At 37.8% G+C, this 19592-nt stretch overlaps 1 protein-coding gene across 10 annotated transcripts in view; it reads left to right on the top strand.

Annotated features, from left to right (window-relative positions):
- The window catches only part of KTN1 (kinectin 1), a 119337-nt gene that overhangs the window by 50653 nt on the left and 49092 nt on the right, over positions 1-19592 (top strand). For all 10 annotated transcript variants that reach the window (XM_082450329.1, XM_082450325.1, XM_082450332.1 and 7 more), the window contains exons 6-10: positions 11750-11866; positions 14178-14318; positions 16758-16864; positions 17685-17817; positions 19228-19315. In XM_082450329.1, coding sequence (XP_082306455.1) covers positions 11750-11866; positions 14178-14318; positions 16758-16864; positions 17685-17817; positions 19228-19315 — 586 coding nt within the window. The remainder of the gene's footprint in view (positions 1-11749; positions 11867-14177; positions 14319-16757; positions 16865-17684; positions 17818-19227; positions 19316-19592) is intronic.

The following is a 19592-nucleotide window of genomic DNA, read 5'->3' as shown; positions in this document are numbered from 1 at the left end:
TGATAAGGATTGCATTGAATCTGTAGATTGCTTTGGGTAGTATAGTCATTTTCACAGTGTTGATTCTTCCAATCCAAGAACATGGTCTGTCTCTTCATCTGTTTGTATCGTCTTTGATTTCTTTCATCAGTGTCTTTTTTTTTTTTTTTCCCCTTGTCAGTTTCTTATAGTTTTCTGCATACAGGTCTTTTGCCTCCTTAGGTAGGATTATTCCTAGGTATTTATTTTTTGTTGCAGTGGTAAATGGGAGTGTTTCCTTAATTTCTCTTTCTGATTTTTTGTTGTTAGTGTATAGGAATGCAAGAGATTTCTGTGCATCAATTTTGTATCCTGCTACTTTACCAGAATCATTGATTCGCTCTAGTAGTTTTCTGGTGGCATCTTTAGGATTATCTATATATATCATCATATCATCTGCAAACAGTGACAGCTTTACTTCTTCTTTTCCAGTTTGGATTCCTTTCATTTCTTTTTCTTCTCTGATTGCTGTGGCTAAAACTTCCAAAACTATGTTGAATAATAGTGGTGAGAGTGGGCACACTTGTCTTATTCCTGATCTTAGAGGAAATGCTCTCAGTTTTTCACCATTGAGAATGATGTTGGCTGTGGGTTAGTCATATATGGCTTTTATTATGTTGAGGTAGGCTCCCTCTGTGCCCACTTTATGGAGAGTTTTTATCATAAGTGGGTGTTGAATTTTGTCAAAAGCTTATTCTGCATCTATTGAGATTATCATATGGTTTTTAACCTTCACTTTGTTAATATGGTGTATCACATTGATTGATTTGCATATACTGAAGAATCCTTGCATTCCTGGGATAAACCCCACTTGATCATGGTGTATGATCCTTTTAATATGCTGTTGGATTCTGTTTGCTAGTATTTTGTTGAGGATTTTTGCATCTATGATCATCAGAGATATTGACCTGTAATTTTCTTTTTTTGTGACATCTTTGTCTGGTTTTGGTATCAGGGTGATGGTGGCCTTGTAGAATGAATTTGGGAGTGTTCCTTCCTCTGCTGTATTTTGGAAGAGTTTGAGAAGGATAGGTGTTAGCTTTCTTCTCTAAATGTTTGATAGAATTCTCCTGTGAAGCCATCTGGCCCTGGGCTTTTGTTTGTTGGAAGATTTTTAATCACATGTTCAATTTCATTACTTGTGACTGGTCTGCTCATATTTTCTGTTTCTTCCTGGTTCAGTCTTGGAAGGTTGTACTTTTCTAAGAACTGGTCCATTTCTTCCAGGTTGTCCATTTTATTGGCATATAGTTGCTTATAGTAGTCTCTCATGATCTTTTGTATTTCTGCAGTATCAGTTGTTATTTCTCCTTTTTCTCCTTTTTCATTTCTAATTCTATTGATTTGCGTCTTCTCCCTTTTTTTCCTGATGAGTCTGGCTAGTGGTTTATCAGTTTTGTTTATTTTCTCAAAGAGCCAGCTTTTAGTTTTATTGATCTTTTCTATTGTTTCCTTCATTTCTTTTTCATTTATTTCTGATCTGATCTTTGTGATTTCTTTCCTTCTGCTAACTTTGGGGTTTTTTTGTTCTTCTTTCTCTCATTGCTTTAGGTGTAATGTTAGGTTGTTTATTTGAGATGTTTCTTGTTTCTTGAGGTAGGCTTGTATTGCTATAAACTTCTCTCTTAGAACTGCTTTTGCTGCATCCCATAGGTTTTGGGTCTTCGTGTTTTCACTGTCATTTGTCTATAGGTATTTTTTTATTTCCTCTTTGATATCTTCAGCGATCTGTTGGTTGTTTTGTAGCGTATAGTTTAGCCTCCATGTGTTTGTATTTTTTACAGTTTTTTTTCCCTGTAATTGATATCTAGTCTCATAGTGTTGTGGTCAGAAAAGATGCTTGATACGATTTCAGTTTTCTTAAATTTACCGAGGCTTGATTTATGACCCAAAATGTGATTTATCCTGGAAAATGTTGCTTGTGCACTTGAGAAGAAAGTGTATTTTGTTGTTTTTGGATGGAATGTCCTATAAATATAAAATTATTAAGTCCATCTGGTCTGATGCGTCATTTAAAGCTTGTGTTTCCTTATTTATTTTCTGTTTGGATGATCTGTTCATTGGTGTAAGTGGGGTGTTAAAAGTCCCCTACTATTATTGTGTTACTGTTGATTTCTCCTTTTATGGCTGTTAGCATTTGCTTTATGTATTGAGGTGCTCCTATGTTGGGTGTATAGATATTTCTAATTGTTATATCTTCTTCTTGGATTGATTTCTTGATCATTATGTAGTGTCCTTCCTTGTCTCTTATAATAGTCTTTATTTTAAAGTCGGAAGTCTGATTTGTCTGATAAGAGTATTGCTTCTCCAGTTTTCTTTTGATTTCCAGTTTCATGGAATATCTTCTTCCATTCCCTCACTTTCATTGTGTATGTGTCCCTAGGTTTGAAGGGGTCTCTTGTAGACAGCATATATATGGGTCTTGTTTTTGTATCCATTCAACCAGTCTGTGCCTTTTTTTTTTTTATGATTGCTTGCTTGCTTGCTTGCTTGCGTGCTTGCTTGCTTGCTTATTTATTTATTTATTTATTTATTTATTTATTTATTTATGGCTGTGTTGGGTCTTCATTGCTGGGCGCAGCTTTCTCTAGTTGCAATGAGTGGGGGCTACTCTTCATTGCGATGGGTGGGCTTCTCATTGCGGTGGCTGCTCTTGTTGTGGAGTGTGGGCTCTAGAGCGCAGGCTCAGTAGTTGTGGCGCCTGGTGTTAGTTGCTCCGCGGCATGTGGGATCTTCCTGGACCAGGGATCGAACCCGTGTCCCCTGCATTTGGCAGATGGACTCTTAACCACTGTGCCACCAGGGAAGTCCCCAGTCTGTGTCTTCCGGTTGGGGCATTTAATCCATTACATTTAAGGTAATTATTGATATGTATGTTCCTATTACCATTTTCTTAATTGTTTTGGGTTTATTATTGCAGGTCTTTTCCTTCTCTTGTGTTTCCTGCCTAGAGAAGTTCCTTTATCATTTGTTGTAAAGCTGGTTTGGTGGTGCTGAATTCTCTTAACTTTTGCTTGTCTGTAAAGCTTTTGATTTCTCCATTGAATCTGAATGAGACCCTTGCTGAGTTGAGTAATCTTGGTTGTAGGTTTTTCCCTTTCATCACTTTAAATATATCTTGCCACTCCCTTTTGGCCTGTGGAATTTCTGCTGAAGGATCAGTTGCTAACCTTATTGGGGATTCCCTTTTATGTTATTTGTTGGTTTTCCCTTGCTGCTTTTAATATTTTTTCTTTGTGTTTAAATTTTGTTAGTTTGATTAATATGTGTCTCAGCATGTTTCTCCTTAGGTTTCTCCTGTATGGGACTCTCTGTGGTTCCTGGACTTGATTGACTATGTCCTTTCCTGTGTTGGGGAAGTTTTCGACTATAATCTCTTCACATATTTTCTCAGACCCTTTCTTTTTTTCTTCTTTTTCTGGGACACCTACAATTCGAACATTGGTGTGCTTAATGTTGTCCCAGAGGTCTCTGAGACTGTCCTCCATTCCTTTCATTCTTTTTTCTTTATTCTGTTCTGCGGCAGTTATTTCCACCATTCTATCTTCCAGCTCACTTATCCGTTCTTGTGCCTCAGTTATTCTGCTATTGATTCCTTCTAGAGTATTTTTAATTTCAGTTATTGTGTTCATTACTGTTTGTTTGCTCTTTAGTTTTTCTAGTTCATTGTTAAATGTTTCTTGTATTTTCTCTGTTCTGTTTCTGAGATTTTGCATCATCTTTACTATTATTACTCTGAATTCTTTTTCAGGTGGTTTACCTATTTCCTCTTCATTTATTTGTTCTTGTGGGTATTTATCTTGTTCTTTTGCCTGCAAGATATTTCTCTGTCTTCTCCTTTTGTCTGGTTTACAGTATTTGAGGTCTCCTTTCCCTAGGCTGCCAGGTCATAGTTCTTCTTGCTTCTGTTCTCTGCCCCTGGTGGTGAGGTTGGTCCATTGGCTTGTGTAGGCTTCCTGATGGGAGGGACTTGTGCCCGTGTTCTTGTAGGTGGAGCTGAGTCAGGTGATATGTTTTGGGGTGTCTTTGAGCTTAGTATGGCTTTAGGTAGTCTGTGTGCTGATGGGTGGGTTTGTGTTCCTGTCTTGTTTGTTGTTTGGTGAGAGGCATCCATTGCTGGGAGCTGCTGGCAGTTGGGTGGAGCCGGGTCTTGGATTCAGATAGAGGCCTCTGTGAGAGCTCTTGGTGATCAGTCTTCCCTGGGGCCAGGAATTCTCTAGTGGTCCAGTATCCTGGACTCCCTGCTCCTACCCCAGAGCCTCAGGCCCGACTTCCAGTCCAGGAACCAAGACCCCGCAAGTTGCTCATCCCTCAATAAAGGGGATTAAAAAAAAACACAAAAAAGAAAAGAGTAATAAAGCCCTAGAAAAATGGTAAAAACTAAAATCAAACAAACAAAAACAGAAACAAGGAAACATACACACATGCAAAAGAAACAAAACAGAATCATATGAAACAAAAACAAGGGAACAACCAGACAAATAGAAGAACTCAAAAACGAAATCAAACAGAATCAAAACTAACAAAAACAGAAAACCTAATAACAAAAGCAAAGCAGCATGCCAACTGAAGAATAAAGTAAGGATACAGAACAAACTGATAAAAATGAATTTAAAAAAATAATAAAATAAAATAGAAAGGGAAAAAACACAGAACAGAAAAGTAAAGTAGAAATGGAAATATTAAAAAAAATATTAAAGAAAAAGAAGAAGAAAAAAATACGGGAAAAGAACACAGAACAACAGAAAAGCAAAGTAAAAATAGAAATATATAAAAAAATAAATAAAAATAAAAAATATGTTATAGAACATGGATATCTCAAAAGACTAAATAAAGAAACAAAACGTAAAACAACAACAAGCAAAAAAAGAAAAGAAACCCAACGAGTAAAAAGCCAGAACCAACAACAGAATGAATCAAAACATAATAAAATTAATAGTAATAATTATGTTTCCCTGGGGTCTCAGCTGAAAGTGTCTTTGTGCACGCCGTGAGCCATAGCCCACCTCTGCCTCCCCAAGAGGCTCTCCTCTGCCTCTGGGCTGGTCTCTGGACCTGTTGTGGGCCCTGTGAAGACCACTCAGACTCTGATCTGGCCCAGTTCCTGCGTGTGCTTGTCCCCAACGTCCACAGGTGCCAGAACGAGACCATTTTCATTTGTGGGAACACTCATTGTCTACTCAGATATTCCATAGACGCAGGGTCTACCTAGCTGATCGCGGGGATTTAATCTGCAGCTTGTACAGCTGATGGAAAGGTTTTTGATCTTCCTTAGTTGCCCCATCCCTGGGGTTCAGCTTTGGTTTTATCCCCACCTCTGTGTGTGGTCCACCCACAGAGTCTGGTCCTGAGGCTGCCTTGGAGCTCTTGGGTCTGCCCCAGTGAGGACAGCGCACGGAGGTGGTATGACTGCTTGGATCACGGGAGCCCTGGCGGTGCCAAATGCACAGGGAAGCCAGCAGCCACGGGCGCAAGGGATATCGCCCTAGTGAGGGCCTTTTCTGGCACCCAGTGTATGGCGCATCAGGGCCAGCCCTGGCTGGGCTTTTTCTGGCGCCCAGCAGCAGGCGTGCTAGGGCCATCCCTGAGGGGGCTTTTTTATATTGCTAGTCGGCAGGTGCTGGCGTGAGGGGGGAGAGAGGCTGCAAGAGTGGTTTGTCCCCCTGCGTGTGACTCAGCAGTAGCGCCCTGCTTCCATGGCAGTCCTGTCTTCCTCTGTAGGTATTCCCTGCTGCGGATTTCCTCCCTCCCGTCCCCGCAGTCTGTCTCCCCACAGCCAACAGCAATTCTCACTCTAGGCCTGTTCTCCAATCCCCGTGCTCCAGCTCCCAGCCCCCTTGCACACCTGTGAACACATGTCCCAGTCCAGGGCATGTAGGGCTGCGGTACGGACCGTCTGTGTATTTCTCACTCTGTCCCATCTGCCACCGATTGGCCACTTCACCCTCTTCCAACAGCCTCAAATGCTTTTCTTCTGTCCCAGTTGATTTCTCTGTCGGAGAGGAGGTTTCCCCGAATTTGGGAATCTCTTCTTTGCTTCAGCTCCCCCACCCTGGGGTGCAGGTCCCATCCGGCTTCCTCTCCTCCTCCTTCTCCCTTCTTTTTGCCATCCTACCCAGTTATGCAGGGATCTTTATAGTCCTGTCTGGTGTCCAAGGTCTTCTGCTAGTCTTCAGCTGGTGTTCTGTGAGAATTGTTGCATCTATAGATGTATTCCTGATGCATCCGTGGAGAGAGGTGAACTCCACGTCCTCCTACTACTCCACCATCTTGAATCCTCTCCCATTTATTCTTAAAGACCATCCTAGTCCAAACCATCACTTCTCATTTGATTACCTTCAGTATTCTCCTAGTTGATGTTTCTGCATTCCCTCGTAGCCTTCTAATCTATTTTTTTCTACACAACTGCAAGGCAGCCTTTAAGAGGTAAATCAGGTTATATTACTCACTGCTTTAAAAACCCTTTGGTTCCTTTCTCTTTGCACTTAAAACAAAACCCAGATTCCTTCGAAGGCCTGTGTCTGTCTCTCTCTATAGCTTGATCTCATGGCATTTTCCTCATCCCCTCATTAAAGCAAACCAAATGTTCTCTTCTGTCTAGACTGTCCTAAAACCCCCAAGCCCCCTAACTTCTTTCCTTGGTTATTTCCTCCATCAGGTTTCTATTTAAATATCATTTCCTCATATAAGGCTAATCTGAATTCCTAGTCTAAATTATTCTCTTCTCTCTTTCTCATAACCATCTGAATTTTTTTTGTCATATAGCGTTTATCATAGCATATATCTGTCCATACTTCCAAATATCTGTTGACAACGTGTTTTACAAATCTGCGGCATTTTACAATGTGTATGCTTATTGGACAGTCTCTGTGTGGTGCCAGCAGTGGCTCAGAGTAAACAATGTGTTCGAGGATCATCAGAGTAAGTGCGATAACTGTGTGACTTTGGATACAAAGTTAGATTATTCTCTTGCAAGGAACGTTCTTGAAGTTCTTGATTGAAGAATTTATCTTCTGATTTACTTTAATTGGGTAAGTGTATATCTTAAAAGGGTTCCTGGTTATTTGTGAGGATTGGGAAAATCTTCTTGCAGGGAAAAGCCTCCAGCTGAACTTAGGTACTACCTGTTTGAAATTACTGCTTTTTTTTTTTTTTTTTAAAATGCTATTCTTGTCTGCTTACATTCTTTTTTTTTATGTATGTATGTATGTATGGCTGTGTTGGGTCTTCGTTTCTGTGCGAGGGCTTTCTCTAGTTGTGGCAAGCGGGGGCCACTCTTCATCGCGGTGCGCGGGCCTCTCACCATCGCGGCCTCTCTTGTTGCGGAGCACAGGCTCCAGACGCGCAGGCTCAGTAATCGTGGCTCACGGGCCGAGTTGCTCCGCGGCACGCGGGATCTTCCCAGACCAGGGCTCGAACCCGTGTCCCCTGCATTGGCAGGCAGACTCTCAACCACTGCGCCGCCAGGGAAGCCCTGAAATTACTGCTTTTTAAAATTAATTGCTTCAGGTGTTTCTCTTCTGACTAAGGATGTTGGTGGTGGTTTATGGATGCAAGAGTAGTCATTTTATTGCTTGAGACAGCCTTGAACTCTAGAGGTTGCGTGGTAAATCAGACTCCCCTTGATAGCTATATTAGGCAGGCCAAGGAGGAAGTTGGGAACTGTTAAAGATAACATTTTGAAATAGAGTAAATATTTTGAAACTTTACATTTTTCCCTTTTCCTTGGAACCTTTGGCTTTCAATTAAAATCTTGTTCTTTGTTTCTTACGGTGTGGTTCTATTCTTATCTTCAGGGACTCAGTGCCCTAGTAGATCCACTCTTGTCAGGGAAAGACTAGGTAAGTTTAATTCCTCCCTTTTCCTGTCATGGAAATTGATCCTTGGTCAGACCTTTTAATAGATTTCAAGGTCCAGGATGTAGATGAATCCCCACACCTAATAAAGACCACTTCAGAGAAAGGGGGAAGATAAATGCAGGAATACAAGCATAGATGTAGGATAGAGATAGAGGAGTTAGAGGACTTGCTGACCAATTAGATATGGTGGCTAAAGAAGAGTCTAGAATGAATGCTTGTTTTTGCTCTGGAGTAACTGAGAGATTGTGGTGACAATGGTATTCATGAGCACTTTGCAAAGGAAGAGAGAGTAGAGGATTATGAAAATATTTAGGAAGTTGTTTTAGGCATCCTTTGGAGCATTTAAGTGGATATAATTATTTCACAGTTGAATATATATTTCTCTGGAGTTGAAAATATATTGCAATGGGAGTAGTTTTGGAAAGTAATCAGCTATCACTGATACATATAGTGGATATATGTTAGTCCAGAGAGGATGTGGAGAGTGGTAAGAAAGTTCAGGAATGAACCTTGAGAAGCACCAACATTTAAAGGTCAGGGAAAGCCACCACAAAGTATACTGAGACGAGAAACAGTAGGAGACAGTGGAATCACAGATGCTTAGGGAGGGTAGAGAGTTCAGGGGTGGCGGGAAAAATCAGCAATGACATGCTTTAGAGCAATCAAGGAGAATAAGGATTGAAAAAATGGATTTGATATCCTTAGTGAAAGCAGTATCATTGGAGTACTAGACTATAAATAAGTGATGAATGAATAGGAAAGGTGACAGTATCCACTTTGAATAAGCTTAGATGGGAAGGGGAAAACAGAGTAAAAGCTAGAGGGCTTTTGCAGAGTTGGAGAGATGTTATGTTCTATGTGTATGTACACACGCCTTTGTGTTTAAGCTATAAGGCACTTCTGTTTTATATTTAGAGTGTAGGTTAAGATCCTGGGCTCTAGGGTCAGATTTCCTGGATTCAAATCTGGACTCTGCCACTTTGAGCTTTGTGGCTTTAGATAAGTTACTTAACCTCAGTGTCTCAGTTTCCCCATCTCTAAAATGGGAATGATAATAAGGTATTATCTTAGAGTTCCTAGCATAAAATAATTACTCAAAAATGTTAACTCATTGTGATTACTAGTAAGAAAACATTTAAAATGTATTTGAATTGTATATTAACACATATATGTGGAATCTAGAAAAATGGTACGGATGAACCAGTTTGCAGGGCAGGAATAGAGATGCACGTGTAGAAAACGGACGTGTGGACACAGTGGGGGAAGGTGTGGGTGGGATGAATTGGGAGATCAGGATTGACATAGGTACTCTACCATGTGTAAAATAGATAGCTAGTGGGAACCTGCTGTATAGCACAGGGAGCTCAGCTCGGTGCTCTGTGGTGACCTAGATGTGTGGGATGGTGGGGGCTGGGAGGGAGGTCCAAGAGGGAGGGGATATATGTATACATATAGTTGATTCACTTCACTGTACAGCAAAAACTAATACAACAGTGTAAATCAACTACACCCCAATTAAAAAAAAATAGAAAAGGCAAAAAAAATGTATTTGATAGTTTTAGTTGATTATTAATTTCTTCTTGTTGGCCTTTAAATATACTTGCCTCAATTATGTGGTTTTTTTCCAACTCTAAGTTACTAACTATTTTGGCCCCATGTTGTATAACAGGAGGAAGTCTATTTAAAATTTTTCCTACCTTCTCTCTTCCTTCCCTCTCTACTTTTGTTAATTATAGCATTTGTTTATCAGATACTTATAATATTTAATGTTTGTTTTGTGACTATAATTTTTATGTTTATTCAGTCTTAATTCTGTAGCTTAATGCTGGGTTCAAAGCTTGATACCAGTTCTTTTGCCATAAGCTTCTGTATTCATCTCTTGGTTGGCTGAAATTGGTTTTTTTTTTTCTGGAATTTTTTCAAGAAGGGCTTATGGAACCTGTATTTCCCGAATTCTGGCAAGTTAAAATGCTGCTTTATTGTCTTTGTACTTGAATGATAATTTGGTGGGGTATAATATTTCTGGGTTGCACTTTATTTCCTTGAGAATTTGTCATGCTTGCTTTACCATTCTCTACATTCCTATCGCTGGATAGAAGTCTGAGCCCAGCCTGAGTTTTGCATTCTTTTTTTTTTTTTTTAAAAGGCTCTGCCACGTGGCATGTGGGATCTTAGTTCCCCAACCAGGGATCAAACCCGTGCCCCCTGCAATGGGAGCCCAGAGTCTTAACCACTGGGCCACCAGGGAAGTCCCCTGAATTTGCATTCTTTTCATGTATTTTTGTCAAAATACACTCTCACAATGAAAACATCCTTTGGGTAATCAACCAAGTTTTTATTATTTATTGGACTTTCCAGTGTCCACCCTACTGTACAAACACCAAGGGATTCAGCTTCTTTGAAGTCACGGGAATTTTGCTGTAATGTGGCTTGCATTGACTCTTCTATCAGTATTCTATCAGTATTCCCTTGGGCAAAGCATGTCTTTTCAATCATGAGATTCAGTGTCTCTTAAAAGAATTGAAATAATGGGTATCAATTAAGCATAAGTTGGATCTTCCTTGCCTATTGTCTTTATCTTTTGTATTTTTGTCCTAAAATAAAAAATAAAGCTTTGGTTTATTTCCTCTTATTTACTTCTCTCCACCCTGAACTCTATGTCTTCTCCTTTGTTTTCAGCAACATGTCTTTTTCTGTTTGCTACTTCTAATTGGATTGTATTTCTGAGATGGTGTTACTTTTACTTCTGCTTTGGGCTTTGCCAGCTCATATTTCATCTCTTTCTGTGGTCTTGTCTTTCCTCTGAATTATTTCTTGTGAGCTCTGTTCTTTGCTCTTGTTTTTCTAGAAATCGTTGCTATGTTAGACTTTGGAAAGTCATGGTGATATATTATTTTTAATCACAGTTTTTGTCCATTCTTGACAATCTTTTTATCATGATTTTTCTACACTTGGCATTTGGTTTTTCTTATTGCTTTCCTTACTTTTTTCTCATATCTTACATAGACCTTGTTTTATTTCTTTTTCATTAATACTCCTCTTCCAGTGAGGGGTGTTTCTCTTGGATCATCTCTGTGGCTAGAGATTGATAACGAATGGCTAAGGCCAACTGTTCTCCTTGGGCTGTGTGTGAAAATGAGTTCTTTTAGCCTTTCCTTTTTCCTCAGATAAGAGTTCACTACAGAGGGTCTCACTGTAGAAGATCTCTCTTAACTCTGCCTCACTGATTAGCTGCTCTCTTTGAATAAAGTTTACCTGTATGATTTCTTCTTTCCTACTTCTGCTTCTTAAGACCTCCTACCAAGAAAATTCCTACCTTCTATATTTGTGCTTGTTCCTGATGTCAAATGGGGGATTGTTGGTTTTACCTTTCAGTATATTCCTGTTAACTTCAGAGAACTATGTACCCATGGCACCTCTGTAGTCTTGGGTATATTTTGACAAGGTTGTTGAGCATCTGTTTGATCTCCACTGCTTTCGGAAGTCTTTCCTGATATTACGCTTTGACGTTATAGATGTTTGTTTTATTTTGGCTCAGTTTGCATTTCATTTCATACCCCTCTTTTGATCTTTTAGGAGGAGCAGGGAGAGATTACTATCTTGAATTTGTGTTTAAAAATGGAAGTCATAATTCTTTGTAAAAATCTGTTTCTTGATTGATATGTGTCCTATTTTATGCATCAGAATATGTAATGATAGTGATTTTTCTGAATGATATTTCACTGACCAGTGTTTGGCAGTTATTCTACTTTATATGTAATAGTGAACTCTGCATTGGCCTAAGAACACTTGGTATCAGATAGTTCATTTTCATAATTTTCATTAGCCGGTGTTTACTATTAACTAATTCTGTATTGATTTCTCAATTGTAGTCAAATAAAGGAGAGTTGACTGCACTTGTACATCAGCTGCAAGAAAAAGACAAGTTACTTACTGCTCTGAAGGAAGATGCTGCTGCTGTGAAGGATCGGTGTAAGCAGTTAACCCAGGTGAAGACATTCTTGTATTTAAGGTTATACCTTCTAAATCGGATGCAATGAAGGATTTTAGAACTTGTCCATAATTCCTGATTTATTTGTACAGTAGATTTATACCACGTGAAAGTAATTTTCTTTTAGAATTTAGGTGGTGGTGATGGGGTCTCACTCTTCCATGTTATTATAGCCTACAGTTGAATTGTGAATTTAAAATAGCAGTACTTATAGGTACACTAATTTCTGAATAATGGAAGCCTGTGGGCATTGGGAGCATGTTTCAATTGGTTCTGACCTAGAATTATTCTATAGAAGCACAAAACTCGGTGTGATCTTGTTTAAATCCAATTCATGGGACAAGTGTGAAACTCTTACATAGGTAGTTTATTCATGAAGGTTTTTGTGATACAATTTTTAATCAGTGAAGTTCTTTAAATCCCTTTTACTTCGAGAGGTTTAAAAAAAAAGGCCTTTAAACAAATGTAAAAGTACAAACTTCCAGTTATAAAATAAATAGGTCCAGGGGATGTAATGTACAGCATGGTGACTATTAATACTGTGTTGTATATTTGAAAGTTGCTACGAGAGTAAATCTTAAAAGTTCTCATAACGAGAAAAAAAGTTTGTAACTGTGTGTGGTGATGATGCTAATAGACTTACTGTGGTGATGATTTAGCAATAAATGCGAGTATTGAATCATTATATTGTATACTTGAAACTAATATAATATTCTATGTCAGTTATATTTAAAAAAATCATGTAGACTGAGAACATAATTGAAATTCTGTAGTAAATGTGGTCTCATTTTTCCTGAAGTGCTTGTTTCTCCTTTTAGGCGTTAAATACAGTAGAGTAAATGAGGTTTATTTCACTGTTGTTCATGTAGCTACTTGATGACATTATGAGAATGGCCTCATTTGAATATAAAGTCTTTTCTGTGAATTTGAGGTAAATAAAAAAAAGTCAGTGGAAAACTTGGTCAGATTGATTTTTTTAAAAATAAATTTATTTTATTTTTGGTTGCATTTGATTAAGATTAATCAAAGTTGTTGCTAAAATAAGTGTTTCCTTAAGATTAGAAACTTTACTGTAGTTTTCTGTAGCTATAGTTTTCTGATTATTTTAAAAATTAAAAAAAGAAACTACTTTTGTGTAACTCATTGAGCTGTATACTTAAGATGTGTATACTTTTTTCCTAAATGTATTATGTATATCAGTAAAACAATTTGCAAATGTAAATGAACTCTTATGGGCAAACCGTTAGTTAAATGAAAATCTTAAAGTTTGTCAAACAGTTTCTTAGAGCAGGGAAAATGGACTGATCATACCTGCAGATAACTTTAAAGTTGCTTGGCTTTCTTGCACTTTAATAGTTAATATTTATCCTAGGAGTTTACAATACTTGCAACTCAAAATGAAATCACCCTTTTAATGTTTGACTTGGGAAGATAATAAAACTTTCTGAGTTTTACTTTCCCTATTCTGCTATAAACATATCTTATCCTTATCTCTTACCTTAGGAAGGAGACTTTTTTTCTCGACTATTTTTTTTCTGGGGGCCTATTCTGTACCCTAAAAGAGAGCTAGTACCTGGAAATAATGAAGAATTACCTTGTTTTGCTTTAAAAATGTTCTTTCTTATAATCAAGTTATAATGTAGGATTTTATTCCATGTTGAAGTCTTTAACTCTTAAACCAGAAAGTGCATTTGAAATACGAGTAAACAGAGCAGCTTAGTGTTTATGAAGGGAATTGGTGTAAAGAGCAGGTAAGATGCAGAAGACAAATTTTTTTTTTTTAAAACCTTTGACCTTGCTTTTTAAACAAGTACTTATTTCAGAATTCAAGATTGGGCTTCCCTGGTGGCACAGTGGTTAAGAATCCGCCTGCCAATGCAGGGGACGCGGGTTCAAGCCCTGGTCTGAGAAGATCCCACATGCTGCGGAGGAACTAAGTCTCTGCACCACAACTACTGAGCCTGCGCTCTAGAGCCTACGAGCCACAACTACTGAGCCTGTGTACCACAACTACTGAAGCCTGCTTGCCTAGAGCCCATGCTCCGCAACAAGAGAAGCCACCGCAGTGAGAAGTCCGCGCACTGCAACGAAGAGTAGCCCCTGCTCGGCACAACTAGAGGAAGCCCGCGCGCAGCAAAGAAGACTCAACACAGCCAAAAATAAATAAATTTATTTAAAAAAAAAAAAGAATTCATGATTGTTTTACTGATGTCATTTTTGCTGATGTTGTTTTCTTCTTAGTAAAGTCTTGTTCTTATTTTTTTAAATAACAAGTTTTTCATATTTTTTTTTCTGATTTACTCTTCTAGGAAATGATGGCAGAGAAAGAAAGAAGCAATGTGGTTATAGCAAGGATGAAAGATCGGATTGGAACATTAGAAAAGGAGCATAATGTGTTTCAAAACAAAATGCATGTCAGTTATCAAGAGACTCAACAGATGCAGATGAAGGTATATTTTCATTCTTTGAATACAAAATTAAATATTTGTATTCATTTAATTAGCAAGCTTTTAAGTGCCCTGGGTTGGGCTTTGGTACAAATGGCTAATTAAACTGGCTCCCTGTCCTTAAGTAAGCAACTTTTGGGGAGGCTGGAAGCTGACAAGTAAATACGCCATTGCAGTAGAGGTAAGCATCAGGTGCTTTGGAACAGTGCAGATGAGAGGTGGGGAAGAGAAGGGTTGATAGGGAAGACTTCTTAGAAAGGAGAAGCAGACCGTGTTGAATCTTTCGAAACAATTAGGCATTGTCAGGAAAGCGAGTGAAGGAATGGGCGCTGGGTATAAGACTTATTACTTGGTGTAATTCCTTCCTATCCCACGAGATGATGGTTCGGTAGGTCTCTTTTGGGGCCCAGGATCACACTTTTTAATGAGTGCACTGCAGGTGTTTTCAGTATAGGTCATCTAGTGATAACGGTTTGTGAGAAATATGGTAAGAGTTGTGGTATTTGGGAATCAGGACTGGAATGAAGAGACCTAGAGAAATAAATAGCGGTCTTGTCTTAAAGGGCCTTATATCCCCGAAGACTGGGGAGCCAAGTGAAGGAGTTTAAGCAACCCAACAGTGTGATTATATTAGTATTTTAAATTATTACTCTGGCATAGTATGGAGAGTGGCAGCAGTGTGGAGAGTGGAGCAGGGATAGTTGAAAGGCTTTTGCAGGAATCCAAGTCAGAGAATAAGAACCTTAAGTCAGACATTGATAATGAGGGGATGAGTTTGATAAAAAAGGGATAGTAGATAGGGCTTGATGATGGAGTGGAGAAGAGAGGAAAAATGATAATGGTTTTGGCCTAAGTGACCTTCTGTCTCTGGTCCTTATTTTCACCTGTTTTCTTTCAACATTTTAGAAGGTTCAGTGCTTACTGCCTATTTTTACAGTGTTATCCATTGTCATGATTTCGGTTAGGTCTGGACCAGTGATTTTTGTTGTTTTGACGAACATGGTTTCAGTCTGCTTGTCAAGTGGGCTTATAACACTCCCTCTAATTGAACTTTGTGGACCAGTGATTTCTTTTTGAAACTGTTTACATTGCTGGTTGATGCTTCAATTTGAAAGTGTTTGTCGTCACCTCAAAATTAACGTATGTCTAAAATCAAACTCTTGCTTTTGGTCAGGTTGTTTTTATTTTCTAATGTTTTGAGGCATTATTATACTTATGCTTGAATCTTTGACTTCTCACTCCCTTGCCCAGTCTACAGTTTGTTCTGAAATCTTAAAGATGCTTTATTTCTAGTTATTCTTGCCTTCAGTTTTTAGATATGACCCTAGTTTATTATTTCATACTAGCATAATTATAGCACCTTAATAGGTCTCTCATTTCCTTTCTAATATGTGTAATTAGTACCAGATTTTTATTTGTAAAATATTACTTTGATCACATTGGTAGTCTGCTGAAAAATTTACTGCTATTGAAGTTCCAGTTTTTTCTGTGGAAATACCACTAATAGCGATAAAGAAGTGAATGAATCTCTTCTCAGGTTCTTACTGCATCCACTACTTTGATGCTCTAATTTGGCTCAGTCCTCCATCTTCCCAGGCCCCAGCCATTTGAAATATTCTTTCCCATTAACCAGGTTATTGAAGAACTGATTTTCCTGGCCTTGTGTGATCTTTTTTCTTCTTAATTCTGACTTACTATTCATTTGAAAATTAGTGGAATACGTGTAGCAACATCTTTTATTGAAGGTTAAGGGTGTTGAAGTGATTCTTTTTTTCAACTTGATTGCTTATAGAGGTCCGGATATAGATTACATATGATAAGTTCTCTGAAAAGTAGAAACATAGACTTTATTTTCTCTTAATTGAATAGGTTTACTAAAAATTATTAAGATTATTTCACATACTAAATTGAGGATGTGGGGATATAAGATTCAGTGTTCTTTGTCTTTTGATTCTGTAATTCTGAAATAAAAAACAAGAAGCCAGATATTTTAGCAAGTAGATTTTTGTGTAGTGTATTTGCCATCTATTTGGCTATGGCTCAATTTGTAACTTAATGTAAATGTTTTGAACATGTTTTCAGTTTTTAAACTTTTGATTACTAAAATCTTTCATTAAAATATTGCTAACACAAAATTGACTTATTAATTCTATGTGAGTCTATTGTGTAGGAAAGAGTTCTAAAACAGCATCTCAGTGTATTTATTTTGCCTATGATAGCAGCTGGCATCTACTTGCATTATTGAATGCTGTGGCAGCTCATGTTTACTTTGTATTCGTCACTATCAAAATTTATCCTTTAAATTTATTTATGTTTATTTGAAAAGGATATCCAGACTTCATTCTATTGATGCTTTTTAGATTCTCATCATAATAAATTTTCTTCGAAGTTAGCTTTGGCAATCATTGTTTTCTAAATCTTATGTGTGTAAAATAATTTTAGTTCCAGCAAGTTCGTGAGCAGATGGAGGCGGAGATAGCTCATTTGAAGCAGGAAAATGGCATACTGAGAGATGCTGTCAGCAACACTACAAACCAGCTAGAAAGCAAGTATGTTTGCAAATGCTTTACTTTTAATAGAATGGCAGAGTATTTTCATTGAATGGTAGAGTATTTTCTTCAGTCACCAAAATGGTGTTTGATAATAATTGGTTAGACTTTTGTTTTTTACACTTGTTTCTAAAATGAATTAATTTTCTAAAACTATCCTCTTGCTTTTGAAGAACCTCTTCAGCTAAACTGTATGATAAACACTAGTGCCACCAGTGGAACAGTTTATAACTTTATGAGACTGAATTTACAAGTTTTAAACCTTCTATTCCATTTAACAGTAGTTCTCAAACTTCATTATTCTGAAGAACATCTGGCATGTTAGCTAAAAATCATATTCTTGAGTCTTACCCTTTTAAGATTATGATTTATTGGCTCTGAGATGGAATCCTGGAATCTGCATGTTAAGACACATTCCGTGTGATAGTGATTTAGTTGGCTCTGGGCTGTACTTTGACAAACAGTCCAAGAGAAGACTAGTAGCATGCTTACATAGAATAAATATTCTGACTGGTTGATTTTAATAGATTTTCAGAACACTGATTTGAGGGTGACACTGTTGATTCGTGCTCATGGTGTGTGGTCATCCGTTTTTCTTGATTATTTTATACTAATTTTAGTATATGTGTTATTGTCATCAGAATGATTCAAAGATTACACTCAACCAAACTTCATTATTAGTAGTCACTTATAGCATTCATTTTCATCTAGCTATAAGTGGAATTACTAACTCAGCATAACTCATATAAAATATATTTTGTTTACTCTTTATATGTGTTTTGTAGTAATGGAAGGTTCCTAATCCAGTTACTGTTTTCAGGCAGTCTGCTGAACTAAATAAACTGCGCCAGGATTATGCTAGGTTGGTGAATGAGCTGACTGAGAAGACAGGAAAGCTACAGCAAGAGGAAGTCCAAAAGAAGAATGCTGAGCAGGCAGTTACTCAGTTGAAGGTGATATATTCTTACCTTTATCATTTCATAAATAATGTAGGTATTCAATTCAATGACCTTAAGTTGTATATAGCTTTGAGAAATGTAATTTGAGGCTTAATGGGACTTGTAGTCTTAGTGCTCTGCCTATACAGAAACGTGTACACTAATGAAAGAATTGAATATAGGCTTGAGTTCGAAGTTAAAGACTTTTTGAAGATATGAAAATTGAAATTAGCTGATTGACAGGCATAAACAGTAGAATTTCATCTTATATATATGGAGGTTAGGGTCTACACGTGTAAGGCAAAAATCAGATTTTTGATAGGTAGTTAAAATCACCTTCAACATCGCTTATCCATAACTTGGATTTCTCAGTAAGTTTAATAGAGCCTGTTTTTATTCCAGCATTGGAATAGATGATTTCCCTTTCCTTTAGCATGAGACGAAGTAATGCTCCAGTTGCTTTCACTTGAGCCATAGTGGGAAAAAATCACACACTGTTTCTTTAGACACCAGAATGGCACTTGGTGTCATGAGATGCTTATACTAGGAAGACACGCATGGGGTTGCTCAGGCTGACTGAGAGAGAGGAGTGGACTCATTTCTCTTGCACTTTTTAGCCTGTGTACATTGAGTAGAGTGACGAGTAGAATTGTCTGTTCCTCCTTTTACTGGGGAGAGGATTTATTGAACGTATAGTTCAATTTCTGTAAGTTAAATGTATCTGACAGACTTCTACCTAGGTCATTGATACAATCAATATAGCTTAATACCAGTTCTAGAGTAGTAGGGGTTAAAAGGGCTTTGAGAATAATTGAATGCAGAAAATAGCATAATTTTTGTTTTCTTGAAGTTTTCATGGGTCCCTGTGGGAGAGTGATATAGTTGTCCTTTCTTTCAGTAAATATTTGTCTTCCTGGTGTGTTTGCTGGTAGCATTTATAAATGTGGAAGTTTGTGCTCTATGGATATGGATAAGTAGATAAATGACATTAAATATTATAGTCATAATTGAAGTGTTGTGCTATACCTAAAAATAAGAATTTTAGGTGCCCACTGAAATTTAGCAATAAAGATACTATCCTTTTGAAGGCCTGTCAGCTGAAGGAAGATCAGTGGAAAGCTGATCAGAGCAAAGTGGGTCAGGTATATCCATAGTAGTAGCTATATTGATCCACCAGCACAAATATTGAGTTTCTGAAGTAATCTCCAATCTGTAAATCCTGTGTATTGGAGGGTAGAATGGCAGTGGCTGATAATATCTGTGCATATTATCAGGCTAAGCACATCTGCCTATCTTATTAAAATGTAGGAGACTAGTGATTAGTTGTTGGAATAAGCAGTTTTATGTCACAACAGTAAAGATAGAGGATGCTTTTTTTCCATTAAATTGGAATCCTGTGTTTGTGCTGACTTATCCTTTCTGCAGGTTCAACTGCAAGAAGCTGAGAGAAGGTGGGAAGAAGTCCAGAGCTATATCAGGAAGAGAACAGCGGAGCATGAAGCAGCTCAGCAAGGTAAGGGGAAGCGGTATTCATTTAAATTTAGTATGTAATTCTGGGTAAAATTTCCTCCCCTCTCCATATGTGAAGACAGTTTAAATTGGCATTTTGGTTATAGGTCAATAAAAATAGCTTTTACACTTTCAGAGTACTTTTATTTCTTTAACATTTCTTAGGGTTTTAAAAATAAGCTCTCTACTAGTTTCGTCTGAGGCATTAAGTTGCAGATAAAGTTATAGTCGATAAATAGGGTAATGGGAACCTGTGCATGTTCCCTTTCTGTAGTTATTCC

The sequence above is a fragment of the Balaenoptera physalus genome, assembly GCF_965194825.1.
Source record: "Balaenoptera physalus genome assembly, chromosome: 2".
Lineage (NCBI taxonomy): Eukaryota > Metazoa > Chordata > Mammalia > Artiodactyla > Balaenopteridae > Balaenoptera > Balaenoptera physalus.
Note: the sequence above shows the minus strand (reverse complement) of the source record. Positions and strands in the feature narration are given on the sequence as shown.